The 23464-nt window shown below is 27.5% G+C and overlaps 1 protein-coding gene across 1 annotated transcript; it reads right to left on the bottom strand.

Moving 5' to 3' along the window:
• Nucleotides 1–13944: 13944 nt before the first annotated feature.
• On the bottom strand, nt 13945–17558 carry LOC127284817 (farnesol dehydrogenase-like). The gene is made up of 6 exons (XM_051310514.1): nt 17378–17558; nt 16237–16546; nt 15003–15129; nt 14655–14808; nt 14159–14302; nt 13945–14077 (listed from the first exon to the last, which is right to left on the bottom strand). The coding sequence occupies exons 2-6, from the start codon at nt 16541–16543 to the stop codon at nt 14039–14041; spliced, it is 771 nt and encodes a 256-aa protein (XP_051166471.1). The 5' UTR covers nt 16544–16546; nt 17378–17558; the 3' UTR covers nt 13945–14038.
• Between the last annotated feature and the right edge of the window lie 5906 nt (nt 17559–23464).

The following is a 23464-nucleotide window of genomic DNA, read 5'->3' as shown; positions in this document are numbered from 1 at the left end:
GGAGTGAGTCGTTTTTGTCTTTTTAAAAGGGCTAAATTTTTTTTTTCTCTTCTGCGGTGAAAAAAGTGATGAACTACTGTCTAGGCCATCATTCGCACCACGACGAATTTTCGCTTCGTTTAGCAAAAGTTCCTTCTTAGAGAGCTCAGAGAGCAGGTGAAATTCATTTTCCGCAATCTCTCTCTCTCTCTCTCTCTCTCTCTCTCTCTCTCTCTCTCTCTCTCTCTCTCTCTCTCTCTCTCTCTCTCTCTCTTCTAAACCGTCTGAGAACCACAAACACAACGATGGCGTCTCTCTTTGCGGGGGAAACATAATTAAGATCCTCTTTGCCAGAAGGTTTACGAAATTGTACAAGACTGTTTACAGCTTCTGGAGAATATTGCTCGAATATTTGCATGAAAATTTACAACAGAGAAATATACAAAAGTATGAATTTCTTGTTGAAAATAATTTTCAGCGCACTAAAAATTCAAAATGAAAAAGTAATATAACTTTAGAGAGAGAGAGAAAGAGAGAGTTCAATAGTAGCAAAATGGCATATATTTATAAAGATTTTCTTTTTTTTTTCACTTAATGTGAAAGCAAGAAAGTGAAAAGTGCACCATTATGCTTGGTGTAAAAAAATACTTTATGGATTCTGTTTTTATTCCCATTTTTACAATCGTAATTGAATATTGTAATATGATGAAAATATCTGCGTTTGCTTCGTGAAAGTATAATGGATCTTATATTTTTTTTTATTTTATTCCATAGGTTTATCTTTCGCTCTGATGCGTTTCCTGGTATTTTAGCGCATGTTTTTCGTTATATTTCCAACCGTAAACGAGTATCAAGTATCATATCTGATAGATGAAATTTAACGGGATATTTCTATTCGGAAATTATTTTAATGAAAATGCAAAACCTACTCAATTTCACGAATTATAAATTTGTTTTACTTATTATGAGGGCTATTTTTATTTACTTCGCGTGTTTAATTTTTGATTTATAGGAAAAATAGGGGAACATTATTATTTCATAAAAATTATATACAATCCCACGTGAAAAAGTTCCCGGGAGACTCCCGGGAATGTCCCGGGAGTTGATTCCCGGGAATTTCTCAGAAAAAATTCCCGCAAACTTGTTAACCCTTACTTGAAGCATTGTAGGTATCTCTGAAACAAAAAACTTTTGTTTAAGGCGTAAAAAATTTTTGTAAGTATTTAAAAAGTTTCATTTAACACTAGGAAGTACCCAGAAGCATATTTAAAGTTTAGGTTAATCATATTTTGCATGTTAATTACTTATAGGAACCTATTAAAGGTTTTAGTCTGAGATCCAGGTAATTAATCGACATTTTCCAATGTATTAAACTGAAAAAAAATCAATAGTCGATTACTAGGATCTCTCCAGGTACTTCTCTAAAAGTTAGTTAAATTTCGATAACTTCTTCGAGGAAGAAAACCCTAAAATATGAAAGACGATCGCTACAAGAGGTTTCCAGGTACCTATGATTACTCAGGGTAATTTTTCGTCAACTTCTGGAACAAGTTAACCTTAAAACGTGATAAATGATCACTAGGAAGTTTCAAAATATTTTCCTAGTGTTCAGGTCGTTTTCATAAACTTTTTCAAGGAAGTTTATGTTAAACAGCTCAATCGTTTACGAGAAGCAATTATCATATTATCTAAACTCAGTCAAAATCAAATATCTACAATTAACCTTCAAATATTTGCTCCTAGGTCAATTGATTTTTATCAACTGTCTCCCTCAAATTAAATATAAATCAGTTATTTATTTATTCCATGTAATTTCAAACAAAAAGTTTGTATCATAATTAAAATTTTTTCTTCTGATTATTTATTTATCAATTTATACTTATATTTTTAATTCTTGAAAAACAACTAAAATATCTTCAAAAATATCGTTGATTTTTAATTTTTATTCAACTTTTATGTACAGACATTTACTAAATTACAGAATAAAACATTTTGATTAATTTTTTTTAACTATAAAACATTCTCGAAGTATTAAACATAACATACAAAAATACCAACAAAATTGTCTGAATTTGAAATTTCATAACCTAAACTTTAAATATGCTTCTGGTGACTTCCTAGTGTTAAATGAAACTTTTTAAATACTTACAAAAATTTTTTACGCCTTAAACAAAAGTTTCTTGTTTCAGAGACACCTACAATGCTTCACGTAAGGGTTAACAAGTTTGCGGGAATTTTTTCTGAGAAATTCCCGGGAAATTCCCGGGAGTCTCCCGGGAACTTTTTCACGTGGGATTTTTCTAATGAAGAATTTTATTGTCTAATTTTTTTTAACGAATTTCAATTTTTCGAATTTGACAAAATTAATTTCAAAACGAATTTGTACTTTTCAGAATTTTTAAGTAGGAAATTTTTATTTGGTAGAAATTTTATTTTACAGAATTTCTCTTTACACAATTTTTTATTTAAAATAATTTTAATTTAAACGAATTTTAATTTAGCAGAATTCTCATTTAATAGAATTTTAAGTGCTTTGAATTTTTAATTCACCGTATCTGAATTTGTGCAAATTTTTATTTGTACGAATTGTTACTTGATAGAATTCTTAAAACATTGAATTCGTGAAAATTAAAATTCTAACAAATGAAAATTTGCTGAATTAGAAATTTTAGCATTTTAAAAATTCGAATCACTCAAAATTCTGTTAAATGAGAATTAAGCTAAATTAAAATTCGGTTAAATTAGAAATTAAAAAGAAATTCTGTAATTCTAATTCGAAAAATGAAAATTCGTCTAAAAAAAGTCATATCTAATAAAATTCTTGAAATTGAAAATTCTAAATAATTATTTTTATGAATAAATCATGTGTCGCAAAAAATAAACTTCGTTAAATTTTAATTGATATTCAGTGGATTTTAATAATTAGGAGAAATAATAAATTAAAAAGAAAATATTTAAAGTACAATAAATATTTTCCATTTGGAATGTTATATGTCTGTCTTAATCACTTGGAATATACTTTGGAAAATCTTATATACAGTAGAATAGAATGAAAAGTTTTTCCATTCAAATGAAAGGTAAATACGTTTATTCCCCGTTGAAGTTTACATTCAGGCAGTTGAGAAAGAGAGAGAGAGAGAGAGAGAGAGAAATTCTTTTTATACCCATTTCAGTAGCATTGTGGGGGGGGCTTCTCTTCTTTTCTCTTTTAGGCGGTGTCAATATACAGTTGGAGATTGAGGCGATGCTAATGCTGTTCCAAGTGCTAATTTCACGATAAAGTGAAAAGAATCACTAAAACGGAATAAATTATTCAATTTAAAAAAAAAATCTGCCTGCAAAAATATAAAAGTGTATTTAAATTTTAAATTTGATTTTTAAATTGAATATCTCTACTTGTGGCAAAAAAGAAAAACGATTTTTTAAAAAATTTTTTTGACCCTCTATATTTTTAGAATATTTTTCTTTAACATTAATATTTTTGGTAAATTCTTCAAATTTTTCTCCACTCTCTAAATATGACTTAATGAAAATTTTTAACTAATGACATCCATTTTTTACTTTCAATTTAGTAAATTTTTATAATTCGATAGTAAATTTTTTTTTATTACTAATTATAGTTAAATTTAATTAATTCGAAAGTAAAAAATGAGTGACTAATTCAAATAAGGTAAAATTTTTACTTTTAAATATAGAGAGTATATAATATAATTTTCTCATTATTATAAATTAATAGTAGGTGAAAAATTAATATATAGTGCGATGAATTTTTTTTACTCGTTGTTATAGTGTTAATTAAAAGATTGTAAATTGCTTGATGTTCCATTTGAGATTTTCTTATCAGGATGAGGTAAGATGCACTGGTGATTAAATTCATACTTGGAATAAGGAGATTAGGAGTAGGGCTGGGGTCGGACGAAGCTAAGAGAAACTATTCCACAACTTTGTCGTTTCGCAGTTTCGCAACTGCGGATTAAACAGCGAGTCGGGGCGTAGGGTGGGGGCAGGGGGTGGAGATGGTGGTGGTTGGAGAGTAAGAGAGAGAGAGAGGGGTGGAGTAAGAGATAACGCGCTCAGTTTAAACTGTATTTCCTAAAGCTGGTCGCTGAGTAGAATACGCCACACTACTTCGGGATACTTGCAGCTGTGTCCTCCATAGCACCCTTAGCTATATATATAGAATACAATAAATTATTACGAATGAGAGGAGACAATTAATTTTTTTTTCTTTTTTTGATAAACGTTCTTTTGGTTTTGCTCCACTTGAAGAAATCCATTGTTGCTTAGGAAAACTGATTTCTTCAATCGAGTCAAAATTTTATTTAATTAAAGAAATTTTTAGAGAGGCTCAAAAAAAATTTAAGTTAGAAGAAATTTTATTCTTATTATTTTATAAATACAGGAATTTCCCATAAAAATTATTAGTTAACATTTTCATTTTTAGGAGTTGTATTAGAATTATTAATTTTTATTTTTTAAATAAGCATTTGTCAGAATTTTTATTTCAGAAAATTTTTAGGTATTGAATTTTTATTTCTATTTTTTCGTAACTGCAAATTATTCCGGCGCGAATTTTAAAAATAACCAATTAGAAATTATCAAGAAAATTGTAATTGGTTCATTTAAAAACTCGAGCCTAAATCTTTCTGTCAATAGTTTTTTCGGTCATTTGAAAATTCGGACAAATAGAAATTCGATGTTTTACGAATTTTATCAAATAACAAATCGTGGAAATAAAAATTTGGACAAAAATGGAAAATTCAATGAATTAGAAATTTTTGAAATAAAAAAAAAAAATAGTTACCTGAAATTTTGGTTGAGTAAAAATTTATTTTGAAAAAAAAATAATTATTGTTATTATTATATAATAAAAATAAAAAATAATTATTATATTATTATTGTTGGAGAAATTATATAAAAAAAGTTTTATTTTAAGAAGATTGGTGAGCATTATAATGATATTGTGCGCTGTCATATAATATAAAGAATAAGGATCACATATTTCACTTGGAAGTTATGCCGCGAGTTACTTTCAAGTATTGTTAAAGGTTTTCTGGCATTCCATGAGCCAAGTTAGAAGTGTACTTTTATATAGAGAGAAAAATATGTAAGGACATTGTGAATGTGTACACATTATAGTTCTCATATGTTAGATGTTAACCTCGAAAAATACGAGTGCGGTTTTGTTATAGCTGAAAGAATGAAGTTAGTAATTCTCCAGAAGGTTGTTATTCCACATCATTTTTCAGTTAACTGAATTCTTACAATTTATATATATATATATATATATATATATATATATATATATATATATATATAAAAGAAAGAAAGAAAGAAAGAAAGAAAGTGAATAAAGTAACTCAACTTTTATATTTCAAATTCCTTCTATTTATACTATTGTACATATAAAGTAATTTAAATATTTTGAATCATCGCTTTATTTATAGAATTGAGAAAAAAATTTTCTTTTAAAAAATTATTTTTTATTTTATTTAAATTTCTTTTTTTGGAACATTCATTGTTTCGAAAAAAGATTCGAATAATGTCCAATCAAAAATTTACTACTGGCGCAGTAATGGCGCAGTATTGGCGCCTGAGTTGGCGCAACTTTGGGATGATAACTTTTTACCAGTATTGGCTACCAGCGTTGGCACCAGTACTGGTAACCACTGCTGGTTCAGTACTGACCGACTACTGGCAGTTTTGTAATTTATTGTATACGAAAAGAAAGCTTTAACTATAACAGAGATAAGTTTCACTGCAATAGTAAAATCTCTGCTCCAGGTAATACTTTTTTTTAGGAAAAAGTGTGTGAAATTTTTAGTAACCCAACACAAATTAAATATTAATTAAATTAGTCAACTAACTAATTAATATTTTATTATATATAAAATCGAAAACACCAAGAATTTTTATTCTTTATTATAATATATATTGCAAATTATTATTTTAAAAAATCAAAAAATAAATATAAAAATATGTTTATTATAAAACCAAAGTTTTGAGAAAAAAAAAGTATACGTAATTTTTTTGGTAGATTTATATATTTTCCGGTAAAAATTTTTGAATTTAAGTTTCTTTCAAAAGTATATCTATTTTTATATATTTGCATCAAAATGAATTTTTGAAAAACTTTTTTAAGAAAATAAAAGTTGTTTTTTGATTTTTAACAAGTGTTGACAAGAAATTTTTTTTTAATTTTTATTTTAAAAAATATAAATTTTTTATAAATAAATTTATTTATTTTAAGCTTGATGGTTAAAAATTTTTTTTTGGTTTATTGCATATCTAAAAACAATAAGAAAATCTTGGAAAATGTTTTCGAATTGGTCTCAGGAAACTTTTTGTTTAAATAATTTTACCCACAGAAAAGCAAAATAAAATACATTTAAATTTTAAAAAATAAAATCAAGGTGAAAAAATTTTTATAAACAAAATATTTAAACAAAAAGATTCATCAGGTTCACTCTAGAACTTTTTGTAAACTAGTATTAATCAAAAAGAAAATCTATTTGACCCAGTACTGGCTCAATATCGGCTCAGTATTGGAAGGGTGGTACTGCAACAGTACTGATACAATGAAAATACCAGTACTGGTTCAGTACAGACTGCCCAGTCTCGGCAGCCAGTAGTAAACCAGTACTGCGCCAGTGGTCAACTCTGGTATAATACTGAAATTTTTGGTTGGGTGGTTGTGACTAATTTGTTGTTCTAGATTTTTTATTATATTCATTATTTAATGTTATTATTATTATTTTGTTATTTCGGATTGTTAAGTGAGGAAAATTTTTTTGAATAACAAACCAGGTTTTGGTTCTACTATAACCCTTTTATTCTCCGTGTATTGTTTGATTATTGGTTCCATTGTTTTTTAGTTCATTGTTTCTGACCCTTTATAGTTGATTTTGTTATTAGTTGGTTTTTGTTATTTATCGAATATTAATAATTTAGTTATGTATGATTTTTTGATATTTTTTCCGACAAATAATAATTGTATAAAATCAGAAGAATATTTTAAATTGCAAATTTCATATTTAACGATCATTGAAATATGGTTGAAAATAATTTTTATATTTCTGTTATGTATGTATGAGACATGAGTATATTTCAAATGCAGCTAATAAAGTGGCTTTACATTACACGTTATTGTATAATATCATCAATTTTTTGTTCTATATAATACAATAATAATATTTGATACAAAATCAAGGATCATCATGAATTAAAAAATTTAAAAACAATTTTTGTCAAGTCAGGTTATATTCGAAATGTGAAGATTTAGTTCAACACCTATTAAAAGTGATATTTTACACTTTTTGATGTATACGCACTCGAATCAGAATTGAGTATCATTCTGAATTTTGTTTCAATATCAAATTAAAACTTGAAATTCAAATTGACTTCTGTTTCAATCATTGAACCAAGAGATTTTTTCATTTTGAAAATGTGAATTATAAATTTTGTCTCGGATTTATATTCTTTAAATTAAATAAATTTTTTCATAATATATTCTTTTTGTATGTTATTAATAAATTATCAGTATATTTGAACTGAATTAGTTTCATGGAAAAAAAATGCTTTATCTAAAACAGCGATTTATTTGACTTGAGAAAAGAAAAGAGGTTGAAAAATGAAGTTGTAAAAGATATTGTTGAGCGAGGGAGACGTGTGTTTCTTAATCCCAGGGTACGTTAATGTTATAGTCAGTTAAAAGCATTAGTATTATATTCTCATTAGGTGCGTGCGTGACCGAGAGATTTGAAGCAATTAAATGTGCAAAAGAAGAAAAAAAAGGGGAAAAGAAGTAGTGTGGCAACGTTAATTTGTAAATTTGCATTTTATTGTTCTTGCAAAGTGAGTTTATGGCTATTAAGTGCGAGTAAGTCAGATTAGTCGGAGCTTTTCGAGACCTCCACCCCTCTTTAATGTTCATATTCACACGTTATGTGACAGAGGTGGCGCGTCTGTATAAATGCTTTCCTGTTTTTGCTTCTCTCTCTCTCTCTCTCTCTCTCTCTCTCTCTCTCTCTCTCTCTCTCTCTAGTTTTCTCTCTCTAGTTTTCTCTCTCGCTCTCCTAATTTTCACATGTCTCTTGTCTCTCACCTCTCTTCCTCGTTCCTACGACATCCACAAACTGCTTCAAATCTGACACCGCATTGGTGCACGTACGCCTCTGGTTAAAGTGGGTATATTTGCACTGACAGTGTTCCGCTAACGAACCCATCGTGGTGGCTTTAGCTATCCTCGCCTCACCTATCTCAAACCCTCTTCTACTCCCCTCCCCCCCTTTTGGTATACGCTATCTCACTTTACTTTACCTAGTTACCCTTTCTTCTTGTGTTGGAATTTGTAGTCTCTCTCTCTCTCTCTCTTCCCTCTTGAAATCAGTTTCTGGGACCTCCTGTGTTGCAGCCACAAATCGTATTGCGTTGAGTGGCTGCACTGAATTCTTAGCCAGCTAAGAGAACATGGATTCGTGTACCGCATTGTGACCGTACCATCATAGGAGGTCCGATTGTTGTCTTTCGAGAGTTTGTATCATGTTGATCTGATTTGCTATATGTTGCTGTATATGTAGAGAGAATACGGAGGGTTAGTTTTCGTCAGTGTGTTTATTGTTTAAGAAGATTGGCTCTGTGTTGAATATCCATTATTGTAATAGCTATTATCCATTTATTTGTCTGTGGATATTGTTTAGATGTTCAATATTGAAATCGTAATATGCGTATCTGGAATAATTGTAATTTTGTCTGATTAAATATATACCAGGGACTGACACGGAAACGAAACAAAATGCCAAATCAATTTTGTGTAGTGTTGTGTTCAATCACAAACACATTTCATAATTTAAAATGTTTTCGTGTCCTGACCAGACACTTTTGTAAAAATTAAATGTTTTCGTGTCGGGACACGATACTTTAAAATTTTTTAAATGTTTTCGTGTCTGGACACGACACTTATAAAATTTTTAAAAATGTTTTCGTGTCCGGATATAACCTATTTTCTCATTGTGAAATATTCTCATGAACAAATTTACTTGTTACGCCATATTAAATCCGCCACTTTGATTTTTTTCATTTTTGAAGTTACATTTGGATTCAGTGATCTTAAAAACTAGCAAGTAACAATTTAAAAAATAATTCCATGAATTTTATGAATATCACGTTGGATCAGCCATTTCTTGTTAAATCTAACATAAAATTCCGAATCAGCATCCTAAAAAACTCATGAGTATTATTGAAAGGAATTGAATGCCCAGCTTGTTTTGTTATAAATTAAATAATATTCAGTAATTTTTGTCAAAAATCGCGTTTGCGTAACTCTCTCCTGTCAGTTTCTAAACATGAAACATTTAAAAAGAATTATGTCTCGTGTCCAAACAAGAAACGTTATATTCAATGAGAAAATGTGTTTTGTCTGGATACAAAACATTTTGGTATTTTAAATGTGTTAGGTCTGAATACAAAAACATTTCTTTATTTCAAAAGTGTCGGCTCCGGACACGAAACATTATTCGACGAGAAAATGAGTCGTGTCCAAACACGAAACGATAATCAATGTAGAAATGTGTCGTGTCAGGACACAACACATTAGTCAATGTAGAAATGATTCGGGCAGGTCCCTGATATATACCATTTTCTACATAGACAATAATAAATTTATTTATTCGAATAATTAATATTTGAGTGGATTTTGCAATATTTTTCTATTTGCTGGTTAGTTAATAGTTATTTTACATTTATTATCAAAAGATTGAGTTTATTGTATCTACTTAAGAAGAAAATAATTTCTAATTTGTATATTAATTTTCTACTTAAAACTTAAAATTGATCCTGACTTGTTGTTTTTGTAATTGAAAATAAAATTTTACCTATTTTTATTCTCTTTTTCTACATGAGAGGAGAATTTTGGGTCATATTTTGTTGTTTTTCAATTTGTAGAAAAATTTCCTTTCTATTTAAAATACCATCTATATATAAATGTTACTCGATGTTAATTTTCTACTAAAATGTGAATTTTATCCTAATAATTTTATTGTATTAAGGAATATGAGTGTTGTCTGACCAAAAATACCTTTTCTACTTAAAATCTGAATTATGACTGACTCGACATTAAATACTTTTTCTACTTAACCGCTGTATTTTATCTCTGGCTTACTGTTTTTCTTCTACATAATTAGGTAGAAGAACTATTCACTATTTAAATAGTAAACTGTGTCTAAATTAGTTTTATTTTTCTACTAAGAAAGTAAATTTCGTCGTACAATAATTTTTAGTAAGAAATTGTCACTCATTGAAAATTCGCTTATTACTAGCGAATAGTCGCTAATTCAAATTTAGAGAGTACTTCTGTATTTTGTCTGACTTAGAGTTCTTTTTCTACTTAAATAGTAAATTGTGCCTGACTTGGTTCCCTTTTTGCTAAAAAATTTAATTTCGTCTCATAATAATTCGTAATAAAAATTTAATTTGTCCTAAAATACTTTTTTCTATATTTAATTAGTAAATTATGTCTGACTTGATTTTCTTTTTCTACTTAAAAGCCAAATGGCTCATGACGTTCGTCTATAAATAATAATTTTATTGTTCTATTTAAAAAAATGAAATTCGTCTGACTGAAAATTCTCTTTCCACTTAATATCGTTGAGTGTTTGTCTATAAATATATTTTCCCATTGTCAACGAACATTAAGGGTGTATATATCGAAATCGTTACTTTGAGCTAAACATTCGGTGATTAGAGGTAAATGTTCACCAGTGGAATTGGATATACTATGTATAGTGCATAGAAGGACAAAGGGCACTGTAAGCATTGTGTTTCCTTGTATATATATATATATATATATATATATATATATATAGTTGACAAATAAAAGTAATGTGAGACCTCGGTGTTATGGCCCGTGAGACGGAAGACGATGATCGTTATACGAAAACGTGCCGGCTGTTTCTGGACTTCTCACGTATTTTTCGTATATACAAACTTTATACTTGTTTCGAATCAGTGCGAATTTTTCCCTGATAAAAATTTCTATACCTCTATATACAATAATACCTTTATATATATATATATATACATACTTTCTCTACTTGGTTTCTCGCCTTTTCGTAAACAAGCTTCCAAGAATTTCACAACATTACATTTACCTTTCATTTTGCGTTTTCTGAAATATCCATTTACAACTTATATATATTGTTGGTTCTTTGCGTTTCTGAATTCAGAATTGCGCATTTTCAAAGTTTTAAACTTGGCCGACAATATTTTTGACAAGTTTTTATTACATAGTATTTTATTTTTCAGTAATTTATTCCCAAGTAGCACGTAATATTACAGTATTCTTTAAATGTCCGCTTGTTGGTAATATGACAGTAATATTACATGTAACACTACTGTAATATTACAGTAATATTTTCGGGTAATACTTAATAATTTCGGGTATAATAATAATTACAGTATAATGTTACTGTTAAATTAATATTAATTACTGTATTATTAATTACCGTGTAATATTACAGTAACGTTAAGAGAATATTTTTTTCGAAAAATAGAACCGCATCCGGGAATCGAACCACGAACCCAATGCATATGAGTTGAGAGTTATAACCAATAAGCCAAATAACTTATAGCATATTTATGTTTATGAGTAAATCACGGCGAGCTGTAATATCACTGTAATATTGGAGTAAAATTAATGTAATATTATCGATAATATTACCATCAGGTGGACATTTTAATATTACGGTAATATTAACAGATACACGCATAGAAAAAGTTTGCTGTCGCAGCGAACTATTTGATGTCACATCAAATTACCTTAGCTAATATAGGGACAGCGAACAAATTTGCCGTGGGGTCAAAAAAGTTTGATGTGATAGTACATTTTTAAAAATTAAGACTGAATTGTTTATTACAGCAAACTTTTTCGTTGTCATTGAAAAACATTTAGCTGTGGTTACTAATTTTATCCGATAACAAACATTAGTTAGCATCTGTAAGCAATTTTCTTTTTTTCCGTGTAGTGGGAACTTTTTTGTTTGTATTTATTTAATAGAAGATTTATAAATTCCTTTTGTCTCTCCTATATATCTTTGGAAATGGAATTTTACGGTTAATCGATTGTTGTCAAAGAGGAGTGAGAAATAAAAGAGTGTAACAGTATCAGAGAGAGAGAGAGAGAGAGAGAAAGATGACACGATTTCGATCAATAAAGAGCGCCAGACAATATAAAATGTATAAATGTACGCAATGTAATCGATGTATATCCTATGCCTAGTTTGACATGTTTAGGTATTTCTATTAAAATATGTAAATTTATCGTCGCGCATATTTGAAAACGGATAAATTATGCCGGTCGTGTATCGTTCGCTAACTCCGCTCGCTTGCTCGGTCGGTAAAATATCGATGGGCACGCGAGAGTACGGGTTCCGCGCATAACGGCACGCTCTCTGTCGGCCAACGCAACACGAATGTTATTTATGACGCTCATTGTGTAACGATCATAAATTATCTCGTTATTTACGAAAGGAGTCGACCACCACATTTATAAATATAAATATATATATATATATATATATATATGTATAATGCAGAATTCACTTTTATATTTAGTGTGATTTTATAATGCGGATGAAGCTTTTGGAAAAAAAGTTTTGTAACCGCGTTCTCATATAACTTTTCTGCAACAAAATCCACACTAATAGTTAAGAGCTAATTTAGATAGCTTTTGTAATTCGAATTGTTTCTGTGATTGCTCGTTTCGAATAAATGCGCGCGGGGCATTTTGTGTCAAGGTTGCATTCGAATTGTGGTATAAAGTTTGTTATTGGCTTGTTGTATTGCTGTTGAAAAATACCACAATATAGTTTATAGAACTTCCAAATCGGAAAATATATTTTTGTTTATAATTTAAGGGAAATAATTTCTTTTTTATATTGTTTAGTTTCAGGGAAAATATTTAAAAATTAATTTTTCTGTTTGACTGAATTAGTTTAACTACTTATACGGAAAAAAAGGAATTGCTTACAGATAACTGATGTTTGCTATCGGATCTATCGAAATTAGTAACCACAGCTAAATTTTTTGCTATGACAACGAAAAAGTTTGTTGTGATAAATAATATCAGTGTTAATTTTTAAAAATTTACTGCGTCACAGCAAATTTGTTCGCTGTCCCTATATTAGCTAACATAATTTGATGTGACAGCAAATAGTTCGCTGCCATATCAAACTTTTTCTATGCGTGTAAAATGTTTATCAAGTTTCTCGCAAATATATGATTGGCAGGATATTTATGTCTGACCTAACTTACTGTGTTTCACTTAAACACACGGAAAAAAAGGAATTGCTTACAGATGCTAACTGAATTTTTGCTATCAGATAAAATTAGTAACCACAGCTAATTTTTTTTTGCTATGACAACAAAAATGTTTTATGTGATAAACAATATTAGTCTTAAATTCAAAAATTTACTGCCACAGCAAACTTGTTTGACTCCACTTTTCTGTTTCTATATTATCTAACTTAATTTGTTGTGACATCAAATAGTTCGCTGCCACAGCAAACTTTTTCTATGCGTGCAGTGAATTTTACAATTTCTGGTATTGTTTGTGATTTTTTGCATTGTTAAAATTATTTTGATAATAATTTTTGAATATTTAAAATATTTATAGGTTCCAAATACCTGTTGGTTATTATATGTATATCAGATAACTGAAACTATTCTTCGAATATTGAGGGCTCTCTCTATCTCTATGTAATTTGAGACGCTTGAAATTGTTCCGATACTGACACTATGTTATATATGCATCTTGCTATTCGAAACTTGTTGTCTAATAATAATTAATTGTCAAACAGGAAGTATGTCTTTTCGAGAATAATTACGTGTTTTCACCACCATTGATAAATTTGCATAGTTTTAAAAGGATTATTGTTGCTCAATATAGTTTTTCAGAAAAAAAACCAAAACTTTCGTCGAAATATTTATTTGTCTAAAAAATTAGAAGTTGAAAATTTCGTATATTGACAATATTATTCACATATTGGAAAATTTTATTTCATTTTTAATTGTTTCCCGTCCTTTGAATTGACATTTCTGAAACCTAAAAAGCGAAATTTCAAAATTTGTTTCTTAATGTGAAAATAAAAATTGGCTAATTGGAAAAATTAGGGATTTTTTTTACCTGTACTTCGTGTCTAGTGCCAAGAGCATACATTAAAGCATCCGCAATATCTTCTGGTAAAATACGAGGAAGGGATTCGACAAATTCTTTAACTTCTGGAATGTTTAGGCCCATTTCTGTTTTGACTAATCCTGGACAAATGCCCTGTAAAAATATTCATGTTTAAAAAAAATTGAAACAAATACTAATTTATTGTATTTAAATAGAAACTACTTTCTTTCTGAAAAAAAATTTAATTGATTTAAATAAACGGTTACTTGATTATTATCAGATAAATATTTATTTGAAGCAAATAATTTTTATTTGAATTCAATAAACTGTATTTAAACTAATAATTTCTGTATTTGAAATAAATTGGCTCAAATAATAATACTAATATAATTATTATTACAAATAGATATTTATTTGATAATAGTCAGGTAATTATATTTGAATTAAATAAATTTTTTTCCAGTTTAAATATGGAACTATTTATGAAAATAAAATAATAACGCACAGTTATTCGAATTGGAAGTTTAGCTGCTTTTATTTCATTACGAACACATTCTGTCATTGCAACAGTTGCATGCTTGCAAGCCGGGTATAAATTCCAACCATTGCATCCTTCTTTTTCACTAAGTCCACTCTCAGGAATTATGTGACCTAACGCACTTAATAATTATTATTAATAATTATTAATATGAATAATAAATAAGGCACATAATTTTATGTGTGATTTTATTAATAATTTTATTAATAATAATTTATTAATTTTACTAATATCAAATAATAAAAATATGTTTATCAAAAAATGAAAAAATATTTTATTGACAGATGGAAAATAGATATATAAGGAAAAAAAAACCTGTTTATGTTGAAAATATGTCCCTCGACTTTTCTAGCCTTCATTGAAGCAACAGCCTTTTTAATGCAAGTTGCCATTGCAAGAACGTCGATATTCAATAAACGTTCGAAGGTTTGTCTGTCACTATCTAAAAGTGCAATTTTTTTTTTATTCACCTTTATTAAGAAAATAGCAAATTGCTTCTATAATAGAATAAAGAAAAGGGAAATTTTTTATAAAAAAGTAAAAAAAAATTTATAAAAGGGGAAAATATAAATAAAAGTGAACGAATTATAAAAAATATAAAAAAATGTTTATTGTAGAAACAAGTGATAGTTTCTTGGAAAAAGAAATGAAAGTAGGAAAGCTTGAAAATTTTTCACTATGCCTTGCATTTCTCATTTCTTTTTTTTTTCTCTATATATATATATTGAAGACATATAAGCTTCGTTCTTCCGGTAAATTACCACACTTTTATGGCACAGTCTTTGCCGGATATACTCGAACCATACTTACACTATAGCCTTAGAATAGCTCTTTACTATACGATACACTGCGGAATGTCGCTTAGAAACTTCTAGCTTTTACAGAGTTTCAGACTTTTTATTTCTTGCAAAATGGTTTTTCTTTAGTCAAAATGTTTATTTTTGTAAAGAGAAAGGAAAATTTTTTTTGAATTAAAATTTATAGAAAAATTAAAAAGAAATTATAAATAAATAATTTTCAAGTTATGTTTTTAAAGGGAAAATAAACTAAACGCGATAATGGTGTATTGAGAGATTTTGCATTAATATGATAGTATATAGAAAGTGTATAGATATAATATCATTTCATCCGATGGAGTTAATGACATTGTTGGAAATTTCAACGTTGAGTACGTTTCAATTATATCGAAAATGTTATCATAACAAAATGAGATTTTCAATATACGGGACATTTCACCATTCTCCACACATTGTTCACATCTCTTTTTTTTTTTTTTTTACCAAAACTTTTTAAACCAATGTTAAAAGTTCTCGCGTAGGGTAAAACAATATCGAGGCTATATATATATGAGAGAGTAAAATGTTTTCAAACTAAAAATATCAATTTTTAAAAAGGTTTAAATTTAGTGCTTTTCATTTTATTATCAGGTGAGGAAATTTTTTTTAGATTAATATGTAATTAAAATGAATTTGTTTTTTTTAAATTACAAATTAATTATAGCAATTCTTTGAAACTATTTTTAGTTTTTATTTTTGTTATTATGACTTACCGATTATTCGTGAATAATTGCAAATTCCCGCATTGTTCACCATTATGTCAACACCACCCATATTTTCATCGGCAAATTTAAAAGCTTTTTGAATATCATCATATTGAGTTAAATCACATCGAATTGGATGTAATTTGCCAAAATTTTTGTTTTTATTCGTTTCATTGGCGGTTTTTTCTAAACGTTCTTTTTGTATGTCCAAACCAACTACGTTTATTCCCTTCGATAAAAGAGCTTGCGTTATTGCAGCACCCATACCGGAAGCAGCACCTGTCACTATCGCTGTTTTTCCTCTCCAACGGTCCATATTCTGAAAATTGTTATCCGTTGTTGAAATTTTTTTTTAAACATTATTTTGGTGATTTTTTTTTTATTTTAATAACTTTTTATTGAACAATTTTTTATTGAAAAAAATGATTTAATTCAAATAATTGATTACTTGATTAATATCAAATTAAATAATAATTTATTTGAATTAAATCATTTTTATTTAGATTAATATGAATATATTAATAATAATATTTGGATCAAATATTTTTGGATTAAAAGTTGAAAGTAATTTAAATTTTTTTGATAAAAATCATTCTTTTTTGATATACAATTAATTATTTGTTTGGTAATAATTAAGTAAATGATTATTTAAATTAAATGCATTTTATTCAACATGTACACGATATTTGTATTCCTTGTAAACGAATCGTTTCTCGTTGTTAAAAATAAACCGGTTTTAATGTCACTCATTTAGATAAGGAACTTCACTAATGCAAAAATTCGTATTCTGAACAATTTTTAGAAATGATAGAATTTAATTTTTAAAAATGTTTTGAATTTTTCGTTCAAGAAAAAGAGAAAAATAGATTTAATAAATTTTTTTTAATAAATGTTTGTTTATTTTTTTTAAGAAAACTTTATTACTTTATTTTAATTAAAAAAAAGAGTAGGTTTTTGCACAAAAAAAAATTAATTGATTATGCTATAATTAATTCAACTAATGTTTTGTTATCTAAACTAAAATTTATAAAAATATTATAAAAATTCTTTTTAGTTAATGCGATAAATTAACTGAAAATAAGTGAAACTTGATTGAAATTAAAAGATTATTTTCTATTAATTTTTTTAAAAATTTGTTTAATGACTTTACCTGCGTATAAAGTTTAATTAATCTGCTCAAATCTTGTGCTACTAAATGTGGATAATATTGTTCTGAGCACGCTGCTCTCCACTTGGCAATATAGGTGTTATCTCTCTAGTTGTGACTTTACTTTTCATTACTTCAATTACATAATAGTATGAAGGTCGTTTGGTTGTGAAGTGATAAAAATTGTAAAATTTAAACAGTTTAACACATGCGTTATATTATATATACATTTATGCGTAATGAATAATTGTAATCGATATATTTGAATTTTATTCAATAATGTATTCTTTTTATATAATTTATAATTTTTAGCTTTTATTTTTCAAAATTTTTCAAAATTTTTCATTTTACATATTTTATGGAGAAAGTATCGTGAAGCAAATTTAAATATTTGCAAATCATTTTTTTTTTTTAATTGTCAAATTCTGTTATAATTTTTTAGCATTTTGAAAAAAAAACTTTTTTAAGTACAACTTTCACAAATCACGATGTGCACAACTTGAAACTTTTCCATTTTATGGTGAAGTGAGAGGGAACATCGACAAATTGCTCGAGCTCTATGGAACTTTTCTTTAACATTTTATCCGCATGCTTGCCGATGAAATATCTCAAGACTCGTAATGATTGCCGCGAGGTATTCTAGTTTCTGAGATCACAAATTAACCGCATTAAATACGCGATGCCATCACCCAGTAAATGAGGTCACTTTTTTTTTTCTTTTTTACACTTTTCTCCGTGAACGCTGAGAAATCAAAAATTTCTTAGTTTACGATTTTTAAAGGCGATACGTGAGTTTAAAGAACTTTGAAGTTTTTTTTTCTGAAAATGATAATTTTTATTTGATTAATAAAATTTTAGTTTGAAATTTTTATTAATATTTTCCTTTGTTTTTTTTGTTTCAGGTATGTTTGGCAATTTTGTGATATTGAATATGTACTGGAAATTGGTGAGTGAATTAAATAGTTTAAAATTTAATTTTTTTTCGGGAATTCTAGTAACTTTTTTGTCAAGCTAGGGACTTTTTTTATTCTGGTGACGATTGGTTACTTTCTATAATAACTTGTTTGTTAGTTTAGTAATTTTTTTTTATAATTTAGTAACTTTTTTCGGGAATTCTAGTAATTTTTTTGTCAATCTAGGGACTTTTTTTATTCTAGTAACGATTAGTTACTGCAAAAATTGATATAGTATGCAAATTTTATGCTAGTAACATGATTTTGTTATTAATTTTTTTTGTAGATTTAGTAACTTTTTCGGGAATTCTAGTAACTTGTTTGTCAATCTAGTGAATTTTTTTACTCTGGTGACGATTGGTTACTGCCGTAATTGTTATAGTACACAAATGGTGTTCTAGTTAATTGTTTTTTAGTTTAATAATTTCTCTGTAGGTTCAGTAACTTTTTTCGGGAATTCTAGTAATTTGTTTGTCAATGTAGAGACTTTTTTATTCTGGTCACAATTAGTTACTGCATAAATTGATATAGTATGCAAATAGTATGCTGGTAACTTGTTTGTTACTTTAGTACCTTTTTGTAGGTTTAGTAACTTTTTTCCGGAATTCTAGTAACTTGTTTATTAATCTAGGAACTTTTTGTATCTCTAGTAACGTTTTTTTACTTCAGTAATTGTTTTAATATTCAAGTAATTTGTTTTTTTTAGTAAAGTCTTTTTTTGTATTCTATTTACATGTAAATAAAATTTAGCAAAATGGATAATTTTCTTTGTTACTTTGTTTGTTACTTTAGTAATTGTTTTAATATTCTAGTAACTTTTTTGTTATTTTAGTAATTTGTTTCTATGTTTAGTAACTTTTTTGGACTTTCTAGTAACTTGTTTATTAATCTAGAAACTTTTTTGTATACTTTAGTAATTGTTTTAGTATTCTAGTAACTTTTTTGTTATTTTAGTAATATTTTTATAGATTCAGTAACTTTTTCGAACATTCTAGTAACTTGTTTGTCAATTTAGGAATTTTTGGTATACTTTAGTAATTGTTTTAGGATTCTAGTAACTTGTTTATTACTCTAGTAATTTTTTTATAGGTTTAGTAACTTTTTCGGACATTCTAGTAATTTGTTTGTCAATCTAGAAACTTTTTGTATACTTCAGTGTTTGTTTTAGTATTTTAGTAACTCGTTTGTTACTTTAGTAATTTTTTTCATGAGTTCAATAATTTTTTCAGGCATTCGAGTAACTTGTTTGTCAGTCTAGGAACTTTTTGTATCTCTAGTAACAATTTGTTACTCCAGTAATTGTAAGTAAATTCTTTTTGCGAATTCAAGTGACATTTTAAGTAAAATTTAGCAAAATGGATAATTTGCATTTCTCACTTTTAATTGTTAATTCGTGATTAAAAGCACGAAAACTATCAATTTGTTGATGCACGTTGACAAGTAATCTCATTGCTTTTCAATGTTTTGTCCTTTGTATATATATATATATATATATATATATATATATATATATATATATATATATTGTTATTCGTGAAATTATTTTCGACGGTAACTTGTTAATTACCTGGATCCAAGCTGAGGCCAGTCTCACACTCTTGTTTCCTGAGTTCTTCGGTAACGACTTCCCACACTAGATACGGTCCTGAGGACCATCTCATTCATACATATTCATGAGGCAATAAGGCCACCGCTGATCTTCCGGGGAATGGAATTATGAAACAACAAGAGAAGAATAGAAAATAGGAACGTAGCGCAAACCCTTGCAGCTATATAGGTTAGTTTCCCTTCGCCCCTTTTTTTGTCCCTTCTTTCTTTTTTTTTGCTTTCCCTTCACTTTTTTTTTAGAGTTCCGTTTCATTTTTCTCTTTTCTTCATTGTTTCGTCCATTTGTATTTTCTTCTTTTTGTGTTTTCTTCCATTTTTTCGAATTATGCATTAATTTTAATAATTAAAAAAAAAACATAATAATAAAATTGTTAATGTAATGTATTGTTTATGCGAGTAAATTTGTAACTATCGTAAGTGGTTGTGGTTTCTGCAAGTTGTACACGTTGATGTTGTTGAATTATATATATATATATATATAGAAGCGAGTTGTAAGCATTGATGCAGTCTTTCACAATTGAGTATACAATCTCAAAGTCAGCACAATAGATATAAGTTTTAATTAGCATCAGTATGAGACGATGTGACAAAGGAATTTACCTGCCGTCAGCAGATAACAGATTGTCACTCATCAAAAGCACAGTTTTCTTTAGCAAAAACGACACCATGTATAGTGACGCGACGGTATTTTAGCGTAGACGCGAAAACAATGAGACACACCTGCAAATGGAAAATGTTTATTATAATTATAATAGTAATAGAAATTAACACAATTTTGTTTGTTTACAATATTTTCTATTATGACAAATTATAATTCGAATTTCTAAACATTTTCATGAATAGAATAAGATAACAAATGATTTTATAATGATTATATATGTCGTGACGTGGTGATAAGGATCTTAGAAGCAAAAAATTATGGATGTTTTGAAATTTTTAAGTAAAAATACACAAAGATCCTAATAATAACTAATGATGTTGAAGTCTTCATTGTATCGAAAATAATCAATAAAAATTAATTCTAATATTAGTAACAAAAAAAAAACTTTTAATCAGGGTAAAACTGACTTAAACATAACCTATAATTTTTTGCTTCTAAAGTCCCTTTCAGGACACATATTAAGAATTATATTTTGAAATATTTTTTTTTTGCAATATAAAAAGTCGTGACTAATATAATATGTAATTTAGTGGGAATTTTAATCTTCTCTTAGGTGGGATATATTGTATATTGCAAACGTCACTCATGTCCAGAAACAATACTACTATCCTCGGATATAACTCTGATGGACGCACAGTATTCATATTTGAAACTTGCTCACAAACGGTTTCCTTGTCTCTCGTTGAGTAGAAGCTACCTCGACAGATCCACAAATTTGCAATCACGACAATGATCCTCCAAGCAGAGGGTAAATCTACCCTAACGGTAGAATCGATATGTTAGGTATGCCAAGTGCAATTGTGGTGTATATATATATAGAGAGATGCGTGCCGAGTTACCCAAAACAGTATATTTGCATATACAATTAAAAGTTTCTAATTTCCCATTTCTCCATTTCCACATTGGTTATATAATGCGACATTTAAATAGTATTTTATTACAAATGGGAAATAAATTAGGGACTTTTTTTCAATAGAACGATATTTAAGTGAAAAAATTTTGGAACGCATAATTATATCACATAAAAATCAAGTTACTATTTTCATTTTAAAGAAATTAAAATTAATTTTTTAAAGAATTTTCATTTTTCGAATTTGTATTTGACAAAATTTATTTTAAAATAAATTTTTACTCTACAGAATTTTTATTTGGTGAAATTTTTATTTTACTTTTCTCATTTAATAGAACTTTAAGTGCTTCGAATTTTTAAATGCTAGAATTTCCAATTCACTGAATCTTAATTTGTCAAAATTTTTATTTGTACGAATTGTTTTCTGATACACTGAGAAAAATGTTTAGTCAGAGCAACCAAAATTTGGTTGGGCCAACAAAAAAATTTTGTTGGTATTTAAGCAACCAAACTATTTGTTTGAGTCAACTAAAAAATTTGGTTGAGTGTTTTTTATTGGCATAACAAAAATGTTTGCTTGATCAAACAAAAAGGTTTTTTTGTAAAATTAAAAATTTTATTCTACCTTATTTCTTTTCCTTTTATCTTTTTTATTTATTTATTATACAATTTGACATTGAATTTATATTTATCCAATTGAAATATTTGTGGACTATGAAAAATTTCATCTCCGCCTGGGATCGAACCTCTGTTTTAAAACTGAAGATCGGGAGCTCTGACCACTGGACTACCCATCCTTGTGAGAGATTTAAACTAACTGTTCTCTTAAGCTTTGAGCTGAGAGCGAATCAAATTATTTAGTTGTCGCAACCAAATTTTGATTAGGACAACAAACAATCATTTGGTTTTTTAAACCAAACTATTTTGTTGTGTTAACCAAATTATTTTGTTGTCGTAACCGAATTTTGGTTGGAATTTAAAAATATTCAACCAAATAATTTTGTTGGCCTAACCAAATGTTTGGTTGAGAGAACTCTGCGACTTTGTTTCAGCCAACCAAAATTTGGTTACAAGAACCAAAATTGCCTAATCAAACAATTTTGTTGCAAACACTAAATTTTTTTTCTCAGTGTATAGAATTCTTAAAACACCAAATTTGTGAAAATAAATATAAAAGTTCGGTAATAAAAATAAAAATTCTTTTAAATAAAAAGTTGGATAAAAAGAAATTCTGTGAAATAAAAATTCGGTACGTATACTGAAAAAAAAAAACTTTATTTGATTCAAATAATCGGTTACTTGACTATTGTCATATAAATATTTATATCTAATAATTTATATATTAAATAATATTGATTAATTAAATGCTATTTATTGTAATTATTGATTTAAATACAGTTTAGTTCAAATAAAAATTATTTGGTCCAACTAATTATTTATTTGATAGTCAAGTAACCGATTATTTGAATCAAATAAATTTTATTGCAATGTACAAATTGGTTCGGGTACAAAAATGCCAAAAAAAAAATTGACACGAAAAATATCCAAAGCTTAAAAATTTCAAAGTATATTTTCTCTAAAATACAAAATTTTCAAAGTAAAAAAGTTCAAAAATTAAAAAATTTCCCAAATAAAAAAAAATTCCTAAAACACAGAAATTTAAAAGGCATTAAAATAAGCTGCAACGCTTATTATTTTAATCCATTTTTGTATTAAAATAAGCAAAATGGGATTAAAATAATAAGCGTTGCAGCTTATTTTAATACCTTATAATTTTCTGTGAATACAAAAGTTTTTTAAAAAGTGTGGTAATTATGCATCCCAAAATTTCTTCATTTAATTTTGATATTCAATTTATATTCTATCCCAGTTTCATAAAAAAAATAGAGTTTTCATTTGTTGATATAAAACAAAAGAATTCAAAAATTGTTTATTCGTCTCTATTGTTGTGGTTTTCGATTGTTTTTCCATTTTCGCTATTTTTTTTTTATACAATTTAAAGAAAGAAATGGAAAAAG

The sequence above is a fragment of the Leptopilina boulardi genome, unplaced genomic scaffold (assembly GCF_019393585.1).
Source record: "Leptopilina boulardi isolate dan_hultmark-lab unplaced genomic scaffold, ZJU_Lbou_2.1 LbouV2_325, whole genome shotgun sequence".
NCBI lineage: Eukaryota > Metazoa > Arthropoda > Insecta > Hymenoptera > Figitidae > Leptopilina > Leptopilina boulardi.
The sequence above is the reverse complement of the archived record's forward strand: the minus strand, read 5'-3'. Positions and strand labels throughout refer to the sequence as shown.